At 35.7% G+C, this 24,612-nt stretch overlaps 1 protein-coding gene across 3 annotated transcripts in view; it reads right to left on the minus strand.

Annotated features, from left to right (window-relative positions):
• Nucleotides 1-24,612, minus strand: part of Fen1 (Flap structure-specific endonuclease 1) — a 182,793-nt gene that overhangs the window by 21,341 nt on the left and 136,840 nt on the right. For all 3 annotated transcript variants that reach the window (XM_090376844.1, XM_090376843.1, XM_090376845.1), the window contains exon 10: nucleotides 20,765-20,829. In XM_090376844.1, the coding sequence (XP_090232970.1) occupies nucleotides 20,765-20,829 (65 nt within the window). The remainder of the gene's footprint in view (nucleotides 1-20,764; nucleotides 20,830-24,612) is intronic.

Consider the following 24,612-nt stretch of genomic DNA (forward strand, 5'->3'; position numbering starts at 1 on the left):
TCACAGTAAGCAATCAAATTGGCCAGACAAGAACTCCCTTTGACAAACCCATGCTGTGTCTTAACTATTACTGCAGTCTTGTCTAGATGATCTTGCAATGCTTCTTTAACCATTGATTCTATTATTTTTCCCTGGAACACAAGTTAAACTAACAGGTCTATAGTTACTTGTGTCACCTTTTGAACCTCCTCTGTGAATTGGTGACACATTTGCACACCTCCAGTCCATGGGGACCTCCCCTGAGTCCAAAGAAACTCTCATAATTATGGCTAAGGGTGTGCTTACTTCCTTTGCTGCCTCCTTTAATATAACTGGATAGATCTTGTCCACCCCAGGTGCCTTCCTTATGTTTAACTTCAACAATTTCTCCTCCACTTTGCTCTCAGTTATTACAAAATCACTTAGCTCCCTCTTAGGGTTTGATAAAAACTTCTGGCACTCCCCTCATTGAATAACTCCTCATGTGTGAATATAAATGCCAAATTCTCATTCAGTTTATCAGCTACCTGAGCATAATCATCAACTGTCAACCCATCTATGTTAAGTAGTTCAATCTGATTCATCCCTTTCCTTCTGGAGTTTACATAAGTAAAGAACTCCTTGCTGTTTTTCTTTGCATCCTCTGCCAAAGATTTCTCATAATCTGCCTTTGCCTGCCTAACCTCCTTTGTGACTTGATCACAGACTAGTTTATACCTGCCATAGGCTTCTGTATCGACTGATACTTTATATGCATCCCATACATTCTTCTTCTTCTTCTCTGCCTAGCCTCATTAATATCTGACCCATTTAGGCCTAAACCTTGAACAGTACTTCTTAGTTGGAATGAAAAGCCTAATATCCTCCAAAATTAAGTCCCCAAAGGCTCCCCATTTAGAATTCACCATTGGTAACATCATCAGTTGATCCCACTGTACAGAATTTAAAAACTGTCTGAGACCTCTGTAGTCACCTTTACAAAAGCAAGAGCCCTTCCCTTTAGCCTTGATGGTAGTTACATCTTTAATTAATTTCCACCATCAATACATTGTGATCACTGTCGCCCAGTGGTTCCTTTATCTGCAGATTCTTAATGCATGAAGAATCACTACTGATAATCAGATCAAGAGTATTACTCCCTCTGGTTGCGCCTCGAACATGTCGCTGTAGAAAACAGTCATCCAATAAATCCACAAAAGTCTTGCTAGTGTGCGAGTGACCAACCCACAAGTTCTAGTCAATATCTGGAAAGTTAAAATCTCTCATTATAAGACATTCTGATTTACTGGTCCACTATTTCTCTGCACAATTGCTCATAATACTCATCAGATTCATTAGGCCTCTAACACACGCCTACTCTCATTTTTCCTTTCCCAGTGTTTATTTCACACCAAACAGATTCAACACTGCATTATCCACCAACACCAAATGATGCACTTCCTTAGATTTTATGTGTTTCTTAACTAACAGCATAACCCCTCCTCCCTTCCTATACACATTGTACTCCCCAAATTCCAACTCTGCACTGCCTATATCTGAGTGACACCACGTCTCTAATATCCCAACAATATCTGCCATTGATGTCTTAACTAGCACTTCAAGCTCATCAAATTTATTAACTATACTCGTAGCATTGGTGTACATGCAAGTATATATGCACCTGTTACTGCTCCTAGCCACGCTAACACAGCCCATGTATTTAGTTGTTCCACTATGACTCCCAGCAGTCCTGGAAATCTCCATTACCTTGCTTTACAGTCTGCTGCCCATTCTAATAGAAGCAGTGCAAGAATCACTTTTGCCTCTGCCTGTGGCCACTGTTAACCTTTTAGTCTGTGTATCTCCCCCATGCTAGCAGTTTTCTGACCCACCTAACACTGCCTCCATAGCATTAGAAAATATTCGTGCACCCTTTCTATTTAAGTGTATCCCATCCCCGTAGAAGCAGTCTCTCGTGTCAACAAGCACAGACCAGGCTGAAAAAAATTCTACTCCTTGAGCCTTGCACAATCTCTCCAGGGCCAAACTGACTGGCAAGGCTCTCATCATATACTCCCTCCTATCGTGTCTGGGCAGAACTGCAGACACTTTCACATTCAACCCTAACTCGCAACTTTTTTTTCAACATTGACCTGTACTTGTTGAGTAAATCTGCAGATCTCTTACTCTTAATGTCATTAGTTCCAACGTGTACAACAATATCACCTTTTGTGTCCTGAAAAGATGATATCTGCTCTACAACTTCATCAACTTTTGCCCCTGCAGATATACCCTGGTCCTGTTTCACCTATCCTTCTTACATAGTATATTTCCAGTCTCCCTGACAACAGAGTCACCAACAATAACTAGTTCCTTTAGGACCAGCGCATTCTGCCTTGGAGATTGCAGCTGTGCTGCCCGATGCACAGGAGTGAGCTCTGTCGTTAAGCTGAGCAGCTGAGAGCCCCTCATATTAATTTCTTCGAGGGCATTCACCCTACACCTCAAGCTCTCATAGATGCCCATCAGAACGCTGAGTTGGCGCCTAATTTCTTGACACTCCAGACACCTAGCACACAAAAAGGCATCGTCCTTGGCTAGATCATGTCCTGTTTTAGAAAGGCCGGCAAACTTTTCACATTTCACACATTTTTTTGAGACTGATGCGTTGGAGAATCGCCCCATTCATTTCTCTCCCGAGCCACAGCACTCTCGCTAGTCTGTGATCTTTGCTTCGCAGCTCTAGTCTGGGTCATGATTTTCGTTTAAATACAATTTAATTAACAATGAAATTTAATAAGATTAATAATATTTTTGATTAACTGATAACACTATAATAAGCTAACAGATTCCTAATACAGTGCTTTGTATTATGCTATCTAGTTTAACTTTATACCTTACGCTATCATTTCGAGATATATATATATACGTTAAGCTATTTCTTATCGACTACAATATGGTGGCTAGTTCAACAATATTGGCACCAACACCGGAGTCGTAACTTCCAAAAATCGCTGGTTAAATTCAAAATAATAATAAGATAACGAATGCTACTAAACCTCTTTAATACCTCCATAAAACACAATGTACTATGTTAAATAACAAAGAATACGTTAAAAATTTAAAAAGTACTTATCCCTTTACAGCAGCCTGGGACCAGCACATACTGTTCTGCGATCCCAGTGTCCTCTCAAATTAGGGTTAGAATTTTTTTCAGCCTGGTCTGTGCTTATTGACAGGATAGACTGCTTCTACAGGGATGGGTTACACTTAAATAAAAAGGGTGCAAGAATATTTGCTGATGCTATCGAGGCAGTGTTAGGTGGGTCGGAAAATTGCTAGCTTGGGGTGGGATACACAGACTAAAAGGTTAACAGTGACCGCATGCAGAGGCAAAAGGGATTCTTGCACTGCTTCTATTAGAATGAACAGTAGTCTATAAAGCAAGGCAATGGAGATTTCCATGACTGCTGGGAGTCATAGTAGAACAAATAAATACATGGGCTGTGTTAGGGTTACTAAGAGTAGAAACAGGTGCATGTATACTTGCATGCACACCAATGCTAGGAGTATAGTTAATAAATTTGATGAGCTTGAAGTGCTAAAGGCAGATATTGTTGGGATATCAGACACGTGGTGTCACACAGATATAAGCAGTGCAGATTTGAAATTTGGGGAGTACAATGTGTACAGAAAGGATACACAGGACAGGAAGGGAGGAGGGGTTATGCTGTTAGTTAAGAAACACATAAAATCTAAGGAAGTGCATCCAGTTGATGTTAGGTGGACAATGCAATATTGAGTCTGTTTGTTGTGACATAAGCACTGGGAAAGGAAAAATGAGAGGTGTGTTATAGGCCTAATGAATCTGATTAGTATAATGAGCAATTGTGCAGAGAAATAGAGAGGAACAGTAAATCAGAAAGTCTTGGGGGATTTTAACTTTCCAGATATCAACTGCAACTTGTTGGTTGGTCACTTGCACATTAGCAAGACCTTTGTGGATTTATTAGATGACTGTTTTCTACAACAATATGTTCGAGAGGCAACCAGACGGAGTAATACTTCCTCTGGTTGCTTGATCTGATCATGAGCAGTGGTTACTCATGCATTAAGAATTTGCAGATAAAGGAACCACTAGGTGACAGTGACCACAACGTACTGAAGTGGGAATTACTTAAAGATGTAACTACCATCAATGCTAAAGGGAAGGGCTATTGCTTTGGTAAAGGTGACTACAGGGGTCTCAGACAGTTTTTAAATTCTGTACAGTGGGATCAACTGATGATGTTACCAATGATGAATTCTAAATGGGGATTTAATTTTGGAGGCTACTAGGCTTTTCATTCCAACTAAAAAATACTGTTAAAGGTTAAGGCCTAAATGGCTGTCAGATGAACTAATGAGGCTCATGCCAGAGAAGAAAAATGCATGGGATGCATATAAAGTATCAGGTGACACAGAAGCCTATACTAGATATAAACTAGTCTGTAATGAAGCCACAAAGGAGGTTAGGCAGGTGAAGCCAGATTATGAGAAATCCTTGGCAAAAGATGCAAAGAAAAACAGCAAACAGTTCTTTACTTATGTAAACTCTAGAAGGAAAGGGATGAATCAGATTGAACCACTTAACATAGATGGGTTACAGTTCATGATTATGCTCGGGTAGCTGATAAACTGAATGAGTATTTTGCATTTACATTCACACATGAGGAGTTATTCAATGAGCAGTGCCGAAACTTTATCAAACTGTAACAGGGAGCTACGTGATTTTGTAATTACTGAGAGCAAAGTGGAGGAGAAATTGTTGAAGTTAAACATAAAAAAGGCACCTGGGCTGGATGGGATCTATCCAGTTATATTAAAGGAGGCAGCAAACCCTTAGTCATAATTATGAGAGCTTCCTTGGACTCAGGGTAGGTCCCCATTGACTGGAGGTGTGCAAATGTATCACCAATTCACAAAGGGTTCAAAAGGTCACACAAGTAAGTATAGACCTGTTAGTTTAACTTGTGTTTCGGGGAAAATAATGGAATCACTGGTTAAAGAAGCATTGCAGGATCATCTAGACAAGACTACAGTTGACTACATGAGTTTGTTAAAGGGAGGTCTTGTCTGACAAATTTGATTGCTTACTGTGATGTGGTCACAAAGGAATTGAATGCCAAAAATAATTTTGATATCATATACTTGGATTTCACAAAAGCTTTTGATACTGTTGCACATGGAAGACTGCTGTACAAATTGGAGAGGTATGGCATTAAGGGTAAGTTGCTACAATGAATAAAGGGATGGTTGAGTGGGAGATGACAGAGAGTGGTAATCAATGGACACTGCTCTTCCACTGTTGTTTTGTATATTTATCAATGATATTGATGAAGGTATATCAGGTTTAATGTCCAAGTTTGCAGATGACACAAAGGTTGGCAGGGTTGTTAACGACAGTAAAGACAGTATGCTACTCCAACTGGAACTAGATAAGTTGGGCAAATGGGCTGAGAAGTGGCAACTGAAGTTTAACATTGGTAAATGCAAAGTACTGCATATGGGTAGCAATAACCGAAGAGAAATGTACCAACTGGGTGGTACTACACTCAGGGAAGTGGAAAGTGAAAAAGACCTGGGGTAATTGTGCAGTCAAATATGAAGTTCGCTGAGTAGAGCAAACAGGCTGCCAGGGCAGGTCATGGAGTCTTGTCAATTATATATAGGAATTTTTCTAGCAGGGACAGGGATGTGATTGTCCCATTGTACAAGGCAATGATCATGCCACAAATAGAGTACTGTGTACAGGTCTGGAGGCCTCATTTTAGGAAGGATGTAGAGTTGCTAGAACGAGTACAAAGAAGGGCAACAAGATTGGTGAGGGGAACAAAGGGGTGCTCTTACAAAGAAAGGCTTATGTTCTGCGAATTGCAGTGCCTGGAGAGTAGGCACCTGCGAGGTGATCTGATTGAGGTGTATAAGACCTTGAATGGGTTGAGCAAGCTGAGTGCTGATGGGATTCTTCCTCTTGCTCAGATTAAGAACCTGACGGGACACATTCAAATTGAGGAAAGATAGTTGTAGAATAGATGTGTGAAAATTTGCCTTTAGCCAGCGGGTAGATGATTGGTGGAACAGACTTCCATCTTACGTTGTGGAAGTTGATAGCCTAAATAAATTTAAGGATGAGCTGGACAGGCATTTGGAACGAATGGAGGGGTGAAATGGGATGTTTTTTTTTTGGCTGATGCTGCATTAGCTTGCTTTCTTGCATCGCATGCCTCTACTAATGCTAATTAGTAGTAAATGCTTTGCAAAATGAATGATTTTATATATTGCATATACATAGTAACAATAATGTACAGCCTAGGAAATGGTGTGAGAACTTTAAAAATTCTGAACTTTTGAGCTTCATTGTACAGCAATACTCCGCATTGCACTGCTGATAATTGGTAACGAAACTGTTCCGTGTTATATGAAACCGTGCTGATTGAGATATAATTATAAAGGGTTTTAACTGAATGCATACCAGAGAAACACTCTATAAAAAAAATTATAATAAATCTATAAACAATTTGCACTTGATAGCTAATTAAAAGGATTTGAAATAAAAAAAAAATTGCAAAAATTTTATGAGAGATGAGAAAAAAGCTTTATTGTTTATTTAGATATTTCAATAATGAAGTCTGGTGAAATCGTCTCTTTTTCTTGGCATCCAAGTCTTTGTAGCATGAAATCCCATCTTGTAAAATTTGCTGTATCTTGATGCTACATTCATTTGGATTTCCATTCATAATCGCCTCGCAGGCCATTATAATCATAATCGCCTCGCAAACCCCTGAAAAACCTTCTCCAATTCAGAATTGTTTTCCTCTTCATATGCGGGTTGCTCGTCAATTTCAAGGAGAGTTGCATCATCTAAGTCATTTGCACACGAGTCAGTGCAGTCACATACATTGGCAGCATCCAAACTTTTGAATCCCAAGTCTTTTCCAATCTTCACAATGCCTTAAGCAATTGTCTGAACTTGCAATTCAAAACCAATGAAATCACTTGCCAAATGGGGCAAAACATGCTGCCAAACAGAACAAATGTTGTTGGCAGTGATTTCTAGCCAAGATGCAGATATATTTTCAATCACGTTTAAAGGATAAAAAAATAAATTGTGAAATGAAAAGTTTGAAAAGCTATCACGTCATCTCGTCAGGATGGAATTAAGAATACTGAACACTGTTGCACGTTGCTGCTGACTGCCTGAGGTAAGCTATTGGCACATGTGCATGTGAGACAATAGAGTTGGCACCGCAGCATATATGTATGCTGTAGGCTACAACAACACAGCATATATGTAGAGTATGTCTAGGCTATTGAATGAGTTTTAATATGTACAGTAAATTTTTGACTTACACTTAATTGAAAGCAGTGTTATAGTCAAACCCGTGCTGTTTGAAGCCGTGCTAAGCGAGGTATTGCTGTATTTGCTTTTGTTGCCTTCAAAGTTGTTCCCCGAGCAGTTCAATATGAAGCTATTTTCTTCTACCATGATAGAAGGCATTTATGGAACTCATTTTCTAATACTGATTTCAATGCCTCAACATTTGCTAATGGACTTAATCCAAAGATCTAAGTGTGCCTCTTTCAGTTAAATTTTCTTTGATACTTAGAAAGAAGTTGATACTTAGATGGAGCAAATCAGGAGCAGGGGAGGATGTTCCTTCTGAAGGATCCTTTTTTTACATCAGAAATTGTCTAACTGATAATGCAGCATGAGCAGGTACATTGTAATGATGCAAGATCCGTTTTACCCTCAAAAATTGAAGGTAAAATGTCTGATGGATAGTTTGTCCTTTTGGAATGAATTATGAAAGTAAGAAATTTAAAACTCAACAAATGTAACTGTATAGCATAACTTAAACTAGATTGAATAATATGTATTATTGAATTTAGGTATCTATTAGTTTAGTATGATTTCTCAAAATTGAATTTAAAAAGAAATCATGCCTCCAACTAGAGCAGCAAAGCAATGGACTCAGAGACCAGTAGTGGGGTGGTTTGAGGAAAAATTGAAGGGGGCAATTCTCCTACGAATCATGGCCAGTGGTGAGCTGCGAATATTTTAACAATGGGCTCATAGTTTTTCCGACTTTCTAGCCAGTAAATCTTATCGGTCACAGAAGTGACATCATCCGCGAGGAAAATGATGCATTTTTCGTGACCGGTATGATATCGAGTCAGGGGCGAATTTAGGGGGTGGACAGATGCGGCTTATTAGCCCCTTAACCATGCGTATAAGTGAATGGGTAAAACGTTCCTAGGTCTATATAAAAAAATAAAAAAAAAACATAAAAACCTGTTCATCATGCCTCGCCTTACGATGATAACTGGATACAACAATGTCTGGAGTTCTAAATTTTTAGAATTTTTGAATAGTATGACGTCATAATCATGCAAGAATACAAATATTTTTCAACAATTTCTTTTTTCGTCTCGCATTTTCGTTACATTCCATTGTTAGGTGCCCCTAATAGCTGCATATGTTGCTTCAACTACAAGATCGGTACATCAATCGGTGCTATCTTACAGAGATATTTAGATATGTTGGACTCGCAAGTATACATCTCTTACTTTAGTTATCATAAATCCATTGTATCTTGTCTTCTAGAAATTATGAAAATCTGTGAATGATCAATAAAATATTTACAATAAAAAAGCTCTTTTATTTCGTAATCGATATATACAAATCAAAATACCTAAAAGAAATGTGAAGGATGTTTTGCATAAACCGTCTACTGCACGTGCTTGGCACACACGCAACTTTTTTATTTGTCTTTTTTTTAAACTAGGGAAATATAATGGATACATTTTTTTGATGATAAAATTTTAATATTGTGAATAAAAAATAACACGAAATATTTCCCATATTAACTATCACAAAACATTCCACAATATAAAAACAAATATTACGTAAAAAAAAAACAAGCTTTCTAGAAAAAGTACACAAAAAAAAAAAAAAAAAAAAAAAAAAAGTTCGCAGATTACACGAAAAAAAATTATTTTCCAAATATTCAAGAAAAATTTATTCTAAAAATTGCCAGTTTTACTCTTTATTAATATTTTATGTCGATCTGCTTTGCTCAATAGCTGAACGATGATTACAGAGGAATGATTTGACGTAACGATCCAGATCAAATCGAAGCAATGGTTTTCCATTTAGATGTATGGTCATCATAATCTGCAACGTGTTTAACTGTCACAATATTATTCTTTATGCTGAAAGCTCACTCAGCTTCAGCACAGCTAATTGCAATGGTTTCAAAGATATTTCTGGCTTTCTTAATTGAAAAGAGATTTTCACTTGATTTTAAATATAATTTTAATTTTTGTCTTTGACAAAATCTCTAAAATAATTAATTTTTATTTCATATTTTATCAGAAAACAAATTTCTGATTCGGTTTTCACCATCTTGCCACCGAGCTGAAAGTTCTTTTACATTCCACGATTTCGGGAAGCACATCTTTAAAATTTCTTTCAATGGTATCGTCATTTACTTTATTTAATTTAAAATCACTCTGTTGCTTGTTTGTTGTTTGTTATTTGGTTTTTAGGAGCATTAGCAACTAAGACCATATTGCTCTTGGATATGTGGTGGTCATTCCCTGACCTTTCTGCATCCTCTGTATTTGGTGGTCACGGGCTTGAACCGAGGTCTAATCAAGAAGCGTGTGCTACGCACTGCTGCTCTGCTCCTGGCTACGGAGGCGGCGATTCACACTGTTGAATTAATAACTTATCCTTTAAGGATAGAACAATGCATTTAATAACTTGTCACGAGGTAATTTTTTTACTTTCAATTTTGATTCCTTCAAATTCTTTCCACTTCAACATGCCCTCAATTTTAGCGTCATCATTTCCTTCAGAATTTTTCAAATTAGCAATAGCACTGATAGTTCGAATTATTAATTTATATGCTTTTACCATTGTGATTCTGTAAAGCTTCTGAATGGTAAGAGAGCTCCTGCAGGATGTCGATCATTAGTGCTAAATTTTAAGAAATTCCAAATTTAAAAGTTGATTTAATAATCTGGAATATTTAACTTCTGATTCAAAATGTTTGCACAAAATGGGATAATTCCTCCAACCCACAATTGCCATCTGCAAGCTACAAGCTGCCCATCGTGACCCGAACACACGACTGATCTTTATAGTTTCCACATCAAGTTCTTTAGCAATCATTCTTAATTCGCCCTAGTTTTTTGGAGATTGGTACTACAGTTTTTTTTTTAAATTAGTGCCTGTATGCCATTATATTTTAGAACATTTTCTACACAGTGGAAGGCTCGACAAAGTTTCAAAATCTGCCAACATTTCATCTTCGTAAAGTTTATATAATATCTTAGTTGCCTCAATCCCCCCCTCTACGTTGCTACTGTCACTAGTTGTTTGAATACTTTGCAAAATGTTGGAATCACACGAATATTCAGATATTGTGACCAATTAAACATAGGAGAAATTTACTGGAAGGCATGGATCACTCACTTCTCTGAAAAACATATGCCCGTTTGTCAGAGTAAAGGGGAACTCTGAACATAACACAGGTTGACCAGAGGCTATCATCCGTATCGGGAATCTTCTTAATCCTCTGACTGGCTATGGAAAGCAGATTGACGAGCGCGACTTCTCGCTATGTGACTGCATAGGTTTTATGGACACCACTAATACGGTGAAATGGTAATCCCCGTCACCCTTAATTCGCACTTTCTAATTACGTAAATTGCCTAAAGGCCAGAGGTGAGAACAATGCATACAGAGTTGTCTCTCCTAATCCATTCGTTACATGGAAATTTTCTTTGTTCAACGGAAACTATTTTGTAATTACCAAGGGGAAATCAAAAAAATTTGCTATAAAGAAGTTTGTTAAACAGAGGTCCGACTGTAATTAAATCAAAAATGAAGCAATTTTAAAATACATAACCGATCAATTGCACCATTAAAATGCTAGGAATGGAGCCCCAATTGCCCCACGGTAGTTTTGGCTCTGGATACTCAATAATTGCATTCAAGATTTCATTTGTAAAATAAATGATCATCTCAACAATGGGCTTGCAAATTTTCAAAAAAAAAATAAGAATGGGCTCTTGTGAGCCCACTATAGCTCACCACTGATCATGGCCTTACAAAATGTGGTACTTGTGTGATGTTTGTGGATATATCTGGAATGGGACATGCTATAGATGATATTTCCTTTCTGTATACATAAACAATGTATACAGAAAGGAAAGTCTTTGTGTGTGTGTTCAGTGCAAAGAAATTAGGTGTGAACTCAGCATTCTGATGGTCATTTATGAGAGCTTAAAAATATAAGGTGGGTGTCTTTGAAGGAATTAAAGTGGGAGCTCATCAAGCTCTCAGATGCCCAACTCAACAGCAGAGCTTATATTTGCACATCAGCCAACACAGTGGCAATCCCCAAGGCAGAATATATATTGGAAATATATATTCCCACAGGAAATATATTTTTGCCAGGGACAAAAAGTAGATGATGTTGTAGAGCAGATATCATCTTTTAGGGGCACAAAAGGTGATATTGTTGTACACACAGCAATAATGATATTAAGAGAAGGAGATCTGAGGACTTTCAGGGCAATTCTGCCCTCCTTGTTAAGTAATTCTGCCCAGACACAACAGGAGGTAGCACATATAGTGGGCCTTGTCAATCAATTTGGCTCTGGAGAGACTGTGCAAAGCTCATGCGGTAAAATTTTTCTCTTTGGTCTGTGCTTGTTAACAGGAGAGACTTTTTAGAGATGAGATACACTTAAATAGAAGGGGTGCAAGAATATTTGCTGATTGGTGGAATGGAAAACTGCTAGTTTGGGGGGGGGGATACGTAGGCTAATAGTAGAGCTGCAGGTAGAGGTGAAAGTGACTTTTGCACTGCTATTGTAACATGCAGCAGTGTGGAAAGCAAGGTGTCAGGGATTTTGTGCCCTGTTTTGGGTCATCATGGAACAAGTAAAGATGTGGGCTTTGTTAATGTAACTAAGAGTAAGAATAGATGCATGTATACTTGCATATACACTAATGTTAGGAGAATTGTAAATAAATTTGACGAGTCATCAAATGCAGACATTGTAGGGATATCGGGACATGGTGGTGTCACTCAGACATAAGGGATGCAGAATTTGAATATGGGGAGAACAATGTATACAGAAAGGAAAGACTGTGGGGAAGGGAAAAATTGTGCTGTTTGTTAAGAAGCACAAAAACCTAAGGACCAATCCAATTGACATGGGTGGCCAGTGTTGTGGTGGCCACACCAAACTGACTCAACAATGTTGAGTCAGTTTGGTGTGACATAAGAACTGGGAAAATGAAAATTAGAATAGGGGTATACTATACGTCTAATGACTCTGATAGGTAAAACAAACAACAGAGTGGGCCAGTATATCAGAATGTCTTATAATGGGTGATTTTAACTTTCAAGATATTGTTTGGAACTTGTGGGTTGGTCACTCCCACACTAGCAAGGCTTTTGTGGATTTATTGGATGACTGTTTCCTCTTGTTGCCTCTCTAACAGCATGCTAGAGAGGCAATAAGAGGAGACTGCTGATGATAACCAGATCAAGAGGATACTCTTGATTTGGTTATCATCAGCAGTTCTTCATGCATTAAGAATCTGCAGGTAAAAGACCCACTGGTGTGATATTTAGACATATACTCCCAACTAAAAGTGTGGAATTACATTTAATTTTTCTTACTTTTCAAAGTTTTTTTATTAAAATAGGACCAACTTGTTTAAGAATTTTTATTAAAATATTTTCTATTATGTATAAGAATCAAAAAACTTAAATAATATTTAAGAATTATTTAAGGAATTTCTAAAATATTTCAGAAAGGTGCAATTTCTGAATGTGGCAGAAGATTTCTTCCTGAATGTGGTAGATGATTCTAGCAAGTGGGAGTATTGTTTTATTATAAATCAAAGAGTAAGAGCTGCAACTTATAAAATCAAACACCAATCAATCAAGGAACTGAGTGTTGAAAAAAGAAATGCTGTCATAACTCTGTATAAAGAAAGTTATTCCGCAAAAAGTATTCACAAAAAAACTACAAGTTTCATTTAAAGGATTATAAATTACTATTTAAAGATTCAAGGTGACTGCATTTTAAAGGACAAACCACAAATGGGACAACTGCACTTAACACCAGAAGCACAAGATACGAAATTTATAACAATTTTAAATCTAAATGCAATCAACAACTAACTGCACCTGAAATCTGAGCTGAGTTCAATAGCGACAGAGAAACTCTTGTCTATATCCACTGTAAAACTTCATCTTAAACAAAAGGACTTCATGATCATATAGCAGTCCGAAAACTCTTATTAAAACCAGAAAATCAAAAGAAACAGTTGGCTTGGGCTGAGCCATCAACATTGAAAAATTGAAGAGTGTAAAAATGTACTGTGGATGAATGAATTCAAATCTGAAATTTTAGATCCAATGTAGTTTATGTGAACCGATTAACTGAAGAAAAAAATGGTGCCACATTGTTTAGTGCCTACAGCAGGGCTTCTTAAACTTTTTTCATTCACGACCCCATTTATGATTGCGAGTTTCTTGGCGACCCAATATAAATATAAAAGAAAGATAAATTAATATTTTTTGATGATTTATTTATTAGGTAACAATATACACATACATATGAAAATATATAGTTTTAGAATTCGTTTTGAAACATACAAAAATCTAAAATTAAAAATTGCACAAAAAATTGTAAAATTGTATTTATTATAGTTACAAAAATTATATGCCCTATTTTTCATCAAAATTGCATTTTTTGCAATAACATAAATAAAAGGGGATTCTGACCATCTTAGTTCGCTCGAATATATTCGAACGCAGTCGTTGAGTGGTAAGTATTAAATTAAAATTAAAGTAAAAAATTTAATGAGATGGATGTGCCTATTTTTTATTGCATAACAAATTAAATCTTGGTGGAATGTTTGACACTGCTGGACATAAGACCTCTTCAACATTTTTTAGCGCTGAACGATACTGGGATTTAATATGTGTTAAAGCTGAGAAAGTAACTTCACATAAATATGTGGTGTTGAATGGCAGAAGTACATTTAACGCCATATCAGCGATTGTGGGAAATTCAGTTCTAGTTCCGATCCAGAATTCAGTCAAGGACTTTTTTTGAAATTGTAGTTTTAAGTTTGAGTCACTCGAAAGCTCAGCAAATTCCTCTTGAGCTTTAAGTGGCAGGTGATCAATCTCACTTAAGCCAATCCAAAACGGCTTTTGAATCCAAACTATTTTTTGGAAATCAATATTTAATATAAAATATGTACGGAACTGTGTTTCTAGCACTTTTAAGTGATCTACAATAATTTTTGCAATAAAAGTTTTACAATGAATTTTCTCGATTATAAAATTGTCGACACTGGAAAACATTTCGAACAAATTTTTTTCTACCCTACTTTTCCAAATGTTGATCTTTTTGATAAAACTTTCAATTTTATCATTCGAAGTAAATATATCGCAATTTTTTCCTTGGAGAGACAAGTTGAGATCGTTTAATTTTGCAAAAATATCTGACAAATAACACAGCTTGGATAGCCATAAGTCATTTTGAAAAAAAAGCAGCAAGTTCACATTTTCGTTCGGTTAAAAATATTTCGATCTCGTCCTTTAATAGCAATAATCTTCTTAAACTTTGACCTCTTGACAACCATCTTACTTCTGCATGTAATAATAAAGTTGTGTAGTTGGAATCCGTATCCTTACAGAGATTTGAAAATAAGCGGCTGTTAAGGGCATGACTCTTAATAAAATTTATAATCTTAACAGCATCCTGAAGCACATCGTTCAATTCTGGTGCTAATTTTTTTGCTGCAAGGGCCTCTCGGTGAATAAGGCAGTGAGTAAAAGTTATATGATCATAATGAGCAGCTTGAAAAAATGATTTAAAACCAAAATTTTTGCCGGTCATCGCTCTTGCACCATCTGTGCATATTCCACAGCAATTTTTCCATTCTAAACCTTCAGTTTTTAAAAATTCGTCAACTTTACAATATATGTCTTTCCCTGTAGTATGGTCTTCCATAGGACGACAAAATAACAATTCTTCCTCCACGCTTTCTTTATAAACGTACCTGACATATACTAACAACTGAGCCAATTTAGTAATATCAGTTGTTTCGTCCAACTGAATTGAAAATTTTGGGCTTTCTTTAATTCTTGTAATAAGTTGCACTAATTGGTCCTTGTTAATATCAGAAATTCTATTCGAGACAGTGTCGTTCGACAAAGGAATTTTTCGAATATCATCGCCATATTTACTTCCATGTAGTATTTCTACCATTTTAATAGCAGCAGGTAATACAAGATCTTCTCCAATGGTGAACGGCTTTTTATTTTTAGCAATACAGTATGAAACTTCATATGACGCTAGTAAACATTTTTCACTAACGGTTATAAATTTTTCAAAGGATTTTTTTTCTTTATTTAAAGATTTATACAGTCTTTCAAAATATTCTTTTGGTTTATTGACATACGAAACATGCTTTGATTCAAGATGTCTTTTTAATTTTGATGGTTTCATACTCTCCGGAGCCAATAATTCATTACAGATCAAAGGAGGTTGTTCATTACCCTTACAATTTTGAAATGTAAAGCCAAATTGAGGAAAAGACTCATCATATTTTCTTTTTCGCACATAAGATGCCTGTTTTTCAATATTTTGTCCTGCCTGAGAAGAGTCTGTAGCATTATTATCTGCGTCATTGCTATTCTTATTTAAGTTCAGCCATTTATCCATGGCCAAAAATTATTTTGATCCTAAAATACAATAAATATATAAAAATAACATATTGCATATAATAATTGATTTATTAATTACCGAATAAATAAAAAAAACTAAAATCTCGTTACGGCGGAACACTGACAATTGACTACACTAGAAGAGCGTCAATACTACACTAGTTCACATTACAGTCAGTGTTATTGAATCATAGTCTCGCTGCACGTGTGCGCGCGCATTCCTCCCTTTGTTTGTGTGCAGGTGTGTGAGTGTGACTCTGCACAAATACACATCTAGATGTTATAAAATCGTGTATTTAAATATTTGACATTAAAATCTCTCGCGACCCCAGAATTTTGCTACGCGACCCCAAATGGGGTCGCGACCCATAGTTTAAGAAGGCCTGGCCTACAGTCAAGCAGAGGTGGTTCCACCAAGATCTGGGGTAATGCTTTCATTTTTCTGGAGTGGGTAACATCGTCAGAATTAAAAGAATTTTAAGAAAACAAGGTTATGAAAACATTCTTGAAAATAATGCAATATCCTCTGGACTTTGACTTTGTGGAAGAAATTTTAAATTCAAAATAATGACTTGAAGTGCAGCTCTAAGTTGTGCAGTGACTTTTTACAGCAACTAGAAAACAGAAAGTGATATTGCAAAGTATGCTGTGGCCATTCCAATCACGACTTATAGCCAAAAGAGTTTTTATGGGATCATACCATCACGTCTGTGAAGTCTGTCTATGTTCACAAAATTTATGAAATACCTTGGAGATTGCTGGGAATAATGTTAGTCAAGGTACTATTATAAAATTAACTGCTAGAATGCTATGTCTGTGTATGTGATAAAATCTCATGGAGATATTTTGATGAAAAATCATCATTTTGATGAAATTATTAATATTAATAATTTCAATTTTTTTTTGTTGTAAATTTTTCAATGCTAAATAAAAAATCTTAAAATACTTTGTACTGCACTGTTTTTTATAATAAACCTTACATTGTCAGAACTAATTTCAAAAAAATTAGCAAAAACTACTGTCATACGCTGTGATTCCAAACTTTTAAGTGGGAGTGTAACTACTGTCAAAGGTAAAGGGAAGAGTTTTTGCTTTCATAAGGGTTTCTACAGTGGTCTTGGACAATTTTTAAATTCTATACAGTGGGACCAACTGATGATGTCAGCAACAGCAAATTCTAAATGGGAAGCATTCAGAATAGTAATTGTAAAAGATACTAGGAATTTCATAAACAAAATTAGCTATTTATGTCTAAGTCTTGAACAAAAATATGTTCAAGGCTTAGACCTAAATGGCTGTTATATGAACTGATGAGGCTTGTGGTAAAGAAGAAAAATGCATGGGATGCATAAAAATTATCAGATGATACGCAGAAGCCTATGACAGATAAACACTAGTCTGTAATGAAGTTATAAAGGAGGTTAGGCAAGCTAAGGTATAATTGCAAGAAGTCTCTGGCAAAGAATGCAAAGAAAAGCAGCAAAAACTACTTATATTAACAGTAGAAGGAAGGAGTTGAACCACACTGGTCCTCTTAATGTCGATGGTTTAACTGTTGATGATCCTACTCAGGTTGCTGACAAACTGAATAGGTATTTTACATCTACACACGAGAAATTCTTTAGGGAAGGGGATGGTAGAAGTTTATCAAGCTCTAATAACAGAGATCTAATCTAAATGATTTTGTGATAACTGAGAGGAAAGTGGATGAGAAATTGTTGCTGGCACTTTGGGTGGATGGAAATTATCCAGTTATATTAAGTGTGGCAGCAAAGGAGGCAAGTAAACCCATGGCCATAATTATGAGAGCATCTTTGGATTCAGACGAGTTCCCTATGGACTGGAGATATGCAAATGTATCCCCAAATTCACAAAGTGGGATCAAAAGGTGAAATGAGTAATTAAAGTCCTGTTAGATTAACTCCTGTTCTCTGGAAAATAAATGGAGTCACAAAATGTTTAAAGTCAAAATAAATGTTTAAAGAGGTAATGCAAGACCACCTAGACAGGAATGCAATTATATTGGAGTCAGAATGGATTTGTTAAGCAGTGACCTTGTCTGACCAACCTGATTGCATACTATGACACAGTAACAAAAGAACTGAATGTAAAAAATAATTTTAACATCTTACACTTAGATTTCGGAAAACTTTTGATATTGTTGCATACAAAAGACTGTTGTTCAAACTGGAGCACTATGACATTAAGGGCAAGTTAATGCTATGGAAGAAGGAATGGTTGAATGAGAAAAGACAGAGTGGTTAATGGACACTGCTCTTCATGGACCAATATTATCAGTAGAATCCATCAGGGTCCATTACTGGGGCCATTGTTGTTTTCTGTATCTATTAATGATATTGATGAAACTATATCAAGCTTAATGTCTAAGTTTGCAGAGGATACCAAAGCTGGTGGTTTCTACAGGCCCCCTAGACTAAGAGGTCGGATGAACAACATACCAATCCAACCTATACTAACCCTTCACAAACACACACTAACTCATACTATCTGGCCTTTTCAGGGTACTGTATATGTTTCAAAATACCAATTGCAGAGTTGGGGGGGGGAACCTCTAGTGCCGCTAGTCAAACTACACTATACACCAGGGGTGGCCAACTTAATCTGTGATGCAATCTACATTTTTCCTTCAAAATGTGCCGCGATCTACCATCTCAAGAATTTCTTTGCACATGGTTAAAAAAAGTTAATCAGCACATATTGAAAAATGTTTATAAATTTTAAAACTAAATACAATTCAGAATTATTTTTTTAAATTCATACATATTTAAAGTTTTAATTTATGTGAAGTTTGTGTCTTCATGTCATCTGCCACGCTTTCAAAATCAGGGATATACTGTGGAACCAAAACAGGAATTTAAAAGTTCACTACATTTTTTTACATTTCAGTACTTTTCTGCAAACATATTTCTAAAAGTCTTTTTCTGATGATCTGGCTTTTAGGAAGATATCTTTTCGAAATGTAATTTCATTTTCAATAATATTTTCTTCATGTGAAAAATCTCAATGATATTTTCTGCAATTTGTTTCGTATCTAAGTCGACATTAAACGGGTAAGAAATATATTGAACAATGTCTTCAATTGTTTTAAAATCACTGAATCTGGTTCCAAAATCATCCACAACTTTCTCAATTTCAGAAACATATTTCTCACTATTAAATTCAAAATTAGGATATTTTTGCAAATGATCTTGCATATTTGCGAAAAGTTTGAATTTTTTTCCCTTTGAGATCCTTAGCCATTACCAAAAATTGTTATTTATATGCAGAAATACTGCTAATAATATCATCCACATTTTTTCCTTGTAATTCCAAATTCAGATCACTTTAATTTCTTGGTAAAATCTGTCAAAATAGCCAGATCACACAACCATTCCACATCTTGTAACTGCTGATAATCATCTCCCTTTGATCAACAATTTTTTTAATTTCATTCAGCAAATTTCAAAATCTCTGTATAAACTTACACCGACTCAGCCACCTCATATCTGTGTGAAATATCAGATCTGATTCATTTTCATCGAGTTGCATTTTGAAAAGTCTCCTTTGAAGAGATTGTCCTCTGATGGAATTCACGACTTTGGTATTTAATCTTTTGCTGGCTAACACTTGTCGGTGGATGATACAGTGGTAACTCAAAAAATCTAGAAATTCATCATCCTTTTGGCACAATGCGATGAATCCGTTAATCCCATCATTGCTGTAGCTCTATTTGTTGCTAATGATACAAGCTTAAATAGTGGTAATTTAATTTTTTCAATCAGATTGGACATCAGATTGTCCTCTGATGGAATTCACGACTTTGGTATTTAATCTTTTTCTGGATGATACAGTGGTAACTCAAAAAATATAAAAATTCATCAACCTTTTGACACAATGCGATGAATCCGTTAATCCCATCATTGCTGTAGCTCTATTTGTTGCTAATGATACAAGCTTAAATAGTGGTAATTTAATTTTTTCAATAAAATTTTGAATGCGTTAAATATATCAAGACCTTTAGTTCTTTCTTTTGATAAAACTATACACAGCAGTTCTTCTCTAGTGGCAGAATTATCGAAAGCCATACAAATAAAAACGAGCGATTGAGCCGTATCACTGACATCTGTAGAATCATCCACTATTCGACACATGCACTACGCTCTCCACAATGTAACTGCGAGAATTTTCACTAGACAAGCGTAGCAGCTGAGTGGCGAAAAGAATAGTGACATGGTTCAACCGATTTGTAATTAATAACATTTAGATTTTGACTAATCTATTTTTATATATATATATATATATATATATATATATATATATATATATATTTAAAATTCGTTGTGATCGACCGAAATTAAAGCCGCGGTCAACTGGTAGATCGCAATTGACTTTTTGGCCACCCCTGCTATACACTATTTAAAAATGTCCTTTCTTAAGCAAAGGACATTTTTAAAAAAATTTTAAGTAAACTTTTAAAAAGTACTGGCTTTAGTGTATCTATATTTGACCAGAACACATTAGTGAAAAACTCACATGCAGTCACATTATAAGCCTCTACTGTTAATATGAAAAAATACCATACGGAACACTTCAGTTATATAGTTATTTAAAAATAAATTCTGCCATAATAATTTGGAAGAATTGATTTATTTCCAAAGGTGGGATATCACTAACACTCCACTTGTAATTAAAATCACAAATGTGGGAATGAATACAAATGGACTGCAATAAAATACCAAAATCTCAAATCAGAAGTTATTAGGAATGGTTTGTTAATGGGTGATCTGTTTTGAATGCAGCAGTATTTTAGCTGATGGTGTGGAGTCAGAATCTAAATCGAGAGATATAGTGATCACGAATCAGTGGGCACATATGTTGCATATTATTGTCATAATTACCATGAAAAGTGGAGCAACAAGCTACTAGACCTAATTTCTAATATTTTGTTATCATTGTATATATTTTCGTTATCAAAATAATTAAAAACATACTTAAAGCCATTGTCTCCACATAAATAGTTTACAAGTCCTTCTTCATCAGGATCAGTCCATTTCAACTGAAAAATTAAACAAAGGTTAGTGACCAACTGAAAAAAAAAAAAAAAAAAAAAAAAAAAAAAAAAAAACATTTAAGTTTATTTTTTCAAAAATATTCAACTTTTACTATGGTGAGAGAGATTTTCAGGTCACAAAATTAGTTAATGAATCTAAAATTAAAACACGAAAGATTAATCTTTGTTAAATTTGTTAATCATTGTCTGATTAAACTGTGTTGTAACTTGAAAGTTACAACACAGTTTTTTTAACACTGATAGGCATGATACAAACTATGATAATCAATTTTTATTTTTTAAAGAATGAAATGAAAACTGATGAACCCTTAGTGGCAGAGAAGGTGTATGGGATGATTACAAATTATCAGGGTCCCTTGAATCCTATAGTAACTATAAATTAACCTGCAGCAAAGTTACTCAGGGGATTAGGCATGCTGAGATAAATTATGAAAAGTCCTTATCCAAGAGTGCAAAGAACAGTAGTAAGGAATGTTCTTTGCTGCAACACAAAGGAATCAACCACGTCGATCCACTTGATACCTGTGGTGACAGTATTGATAATCCTGAATTAGTTACTGATAAAGTGAATAAATATTTTACCATATTTGCAAATTAGAAAGTCTTTGAGGTTGAGGATAGCAGCCAGCTAATGCTAACTGGGAAATGAATGATTTTATAATAAATCAAAAGAGACTAGAAGCAAAGCTATTACAATTAAAAGGGAACAAGCCATCAGGAGCTGATATCATCTATTCTTTTATATTGAAGGAAACAGCAATTCCTCTCCTATTCACAAAGTTGGTACAAAGGAGGAAATAAGCAACTATAGACCTGTCAGTTGGACTTCTGTGGCAGGAAAGATTGTAATGTCCTTAGTTACTGAAGTAACATTGCTTGAACAGGAATGGAATTATAAGGGAATCATAGCATAGCTTTGTAAAGGAAAGATCATGATTAATCTGACTAATCTAATTATGAGATTGTCACTAAAGTACTGAATGGAAAGGAATAAGTGACATCACTTTCTTAAATATCAATAAAGTTTTTGATACACTTCACATGAATGATTACTGTATATACCGGAATAATGTGGCATTATGGATAAACAGATGAGTAAGTGGTGGTCAACAGAGTAGTTATAAATGGACATTGCTCTTCGTGGACCAATGTTGTGAGTGGAGGGCCACGAGGTTTGGCACTTGCTCCCTTACTGTTTCTAATATTCATTAATGATACCAATAATATTGATATTGTGTAGATAATTCAAGTTTAATATTTCAGTTTGCATATAATACAAAAGGGGTCATGGTAGTTTAAAGGTAGTAATTTGGGTATGTTACTTCAACAAGACAACTGAATTATTTGAATGAGCAGATAAATTATTTGAATGAGCTGATAAATGGCAATTTTAGTTAAACACAAATATGCAACCATAATCTTGAGTAATGTAGCATTTGGGCAGCACAAAACTCAAAATAGTCAACAATGAAAATGACTTTGGTAATTATACAATCTTACACTGATGATACAGGAACCTTGCCAGTAGATACAGCGGGCCATTACATTATATAATGAGTGGCTACTTTATTAGGTAAACCTACTCTTTTCCTGAAATGAAGTGCTTCTTTGGTAACAACACAATTCATTGTACCTTGTCACTGATGGAATATCACAGCAGATAGCCAAACTAGGTTCCTGCCCCCATCAGCAAAACACAAGAAGTGGGTTCAGAAACACCAACAATGAATGGTAAAGGATGGAAAAATGTCACTAGGCTTGATGGATTCTGATTCTTCTTGCTGTTTCACACTGACCAGAGTATGGAGAAAACAAAGTACATGGACCCCTCCTACCAGATGTCAACAATGTAGACTGGCGGTGCCAGTATGAGGAGTGTTTTTGTGGTGCACACTGAATAATGCCATAGGTTATCTGTAAATTGTTTCTTCACTTTTTCATTCCTGCACTTTATTATCCACAACCATTCAAGGTGCAACAACTGCGGGACGCAATTGAGTCAATGTGGACTAGAATCCGAGCGACATGCTTTCAACACCTCACTGAGTCCATGCCACAATAATCCAAGCTGTTCTGAGGGCTAAAGGGGGGGGGACTACTTTCTATTACAAAGTGTGCCTAATAAAGTGGCTACTCATTGTATAAAACAATGATTGGGCTGAAATCGTGAATATTACATACAAGCTTGGAGATCCCATTTTAAAAAAGATGTGGAACTGTTGGAGGGGTTACATAGAAGAGTAACAAGATTGGTTAAGGCATAAAGAGGTATTCTTATCACACAAGACTTCAGTTTTGTATGTTAGAGTGTTTGGAAGCCAGGCATCTGAGGGTAGGGTGACCTGATCGAGGATTTAATACTTTTGCTACTGCTGTCTACAATCACCCCTTTAACACAAAGTGCAAAAAAAATGCCTGGGGTGTTTTGTCTAGATGGGAGGAGGGGTAGGGACAGGCAGGTTTTCTTCTGGACATGGTTGAGTCAGCTAATTTCAGGTGGGAATTTTTGGATGAAAACTGATTTATTCGTCCAGTAAACTGGACAAAAATGGTTCTTAGAGATACGCAATGAGCAACAATGAACAATTTGAGTAAAGAGGAAATATAAATGGTAAGGATATTTTTATGCTTAGTCATGTAGCATATCACATAACATAATAGCAGTATAGATATATACAAAAATTTTCCTTTAGTCAAAGTTACTGTGGCAGGAAAAACTCCCACCTACTCTTATGGAAAGGGGGGAAGGGGTAAGTTTATCTAAATTTAAGGAGCGACTGTATAAATACTTGAAAGAAATTGGTAAATAAAGTGAGGGATGGTGAGATTGGGAACTTTTTTTTTTTAGTTGATGTTAGGCTGCATCCCCATTGAAGAAACACTGGGCAACTTTAGCGACAGCAACATGGTTGCAAATTAAAAGTTTGCGTATGTTGCTGTAAGTTGCTCTGTGCTGCATTACGTTGATGTCACAATAAACAAAAGTTGGTGTTTATTGCAAGTTTCTGTTACAGAGCAGTAAAGATCAAAAGAAAATATGAAACACAGATAAACATTGTCAAATGTTTCTTCTATGTGAACGGTTTGTTACCAGTTGAGACTTGTATGCATTGACATTAAAGTTGTGCAGGTAGTAGTTAGTTGCAATAATTAATTAGTTCATTGACTTGGCATTTAAATGGACTTCAAAGAATTGCACTTATTTAATCGATAATTACAAGCAGGGAAGCAAAAAAATGATGCCTGGAGTGCCCTATGTACAGGTACAGAATGTTCGAATAAAGAAGAGGCAAAAAGAAAAGTGAGAAACTTGGTGGCCGTTTTACAGAAAACACAGGAAATACTATAATATAAAAAAATCTGGAGTTGGTGCCCATTTTATTTCCAAGTGGCATACAATTCTTTATTAATTGTTCTTGGGGTGATATAGATTCCCTGAAGTTTGTGTCTGGTTTTTGATATTACTGGTTCAACCTTTCCAAGTAATAACTCCATGTCAGAGCTAGACATATGAAGTTTTTGAAGCTTCCATCTGTATGAAGTTCTCCTAACAAGAGATCATCATTCCTCAAATCCCTTAGTAATTCATTTCCACCATATGCATTTTTCTTGTGTAGACTTCAACGAGCCCAACACTTCTGCTTTCATTTTCATGATGTACTTACATAAATTACTACACAAGCAAAACAGCCACCATTAAAACACCTTCTTTGTCCCACATGTTATCACAAACTATAAACTGTTATTTCAGTGTAGACACAATGTTGC

Source organism: Mastigoproctus giganteus, chromosome 7 (assembly GCF_048544385.1).
Source record: "Mastigoproctus giganteus isolate SK-2022 chromosome 7, ASM4854438v1, whole genome shotgun sequence".
In the NCBI taxonomy this organism is placed as follows: Eukaryota; Metazoa; Arthropoda; class Arachnida; order Uropygi; family Thelyphonidae; genus Mastigoproctus; species Mastigoproctus giganteus.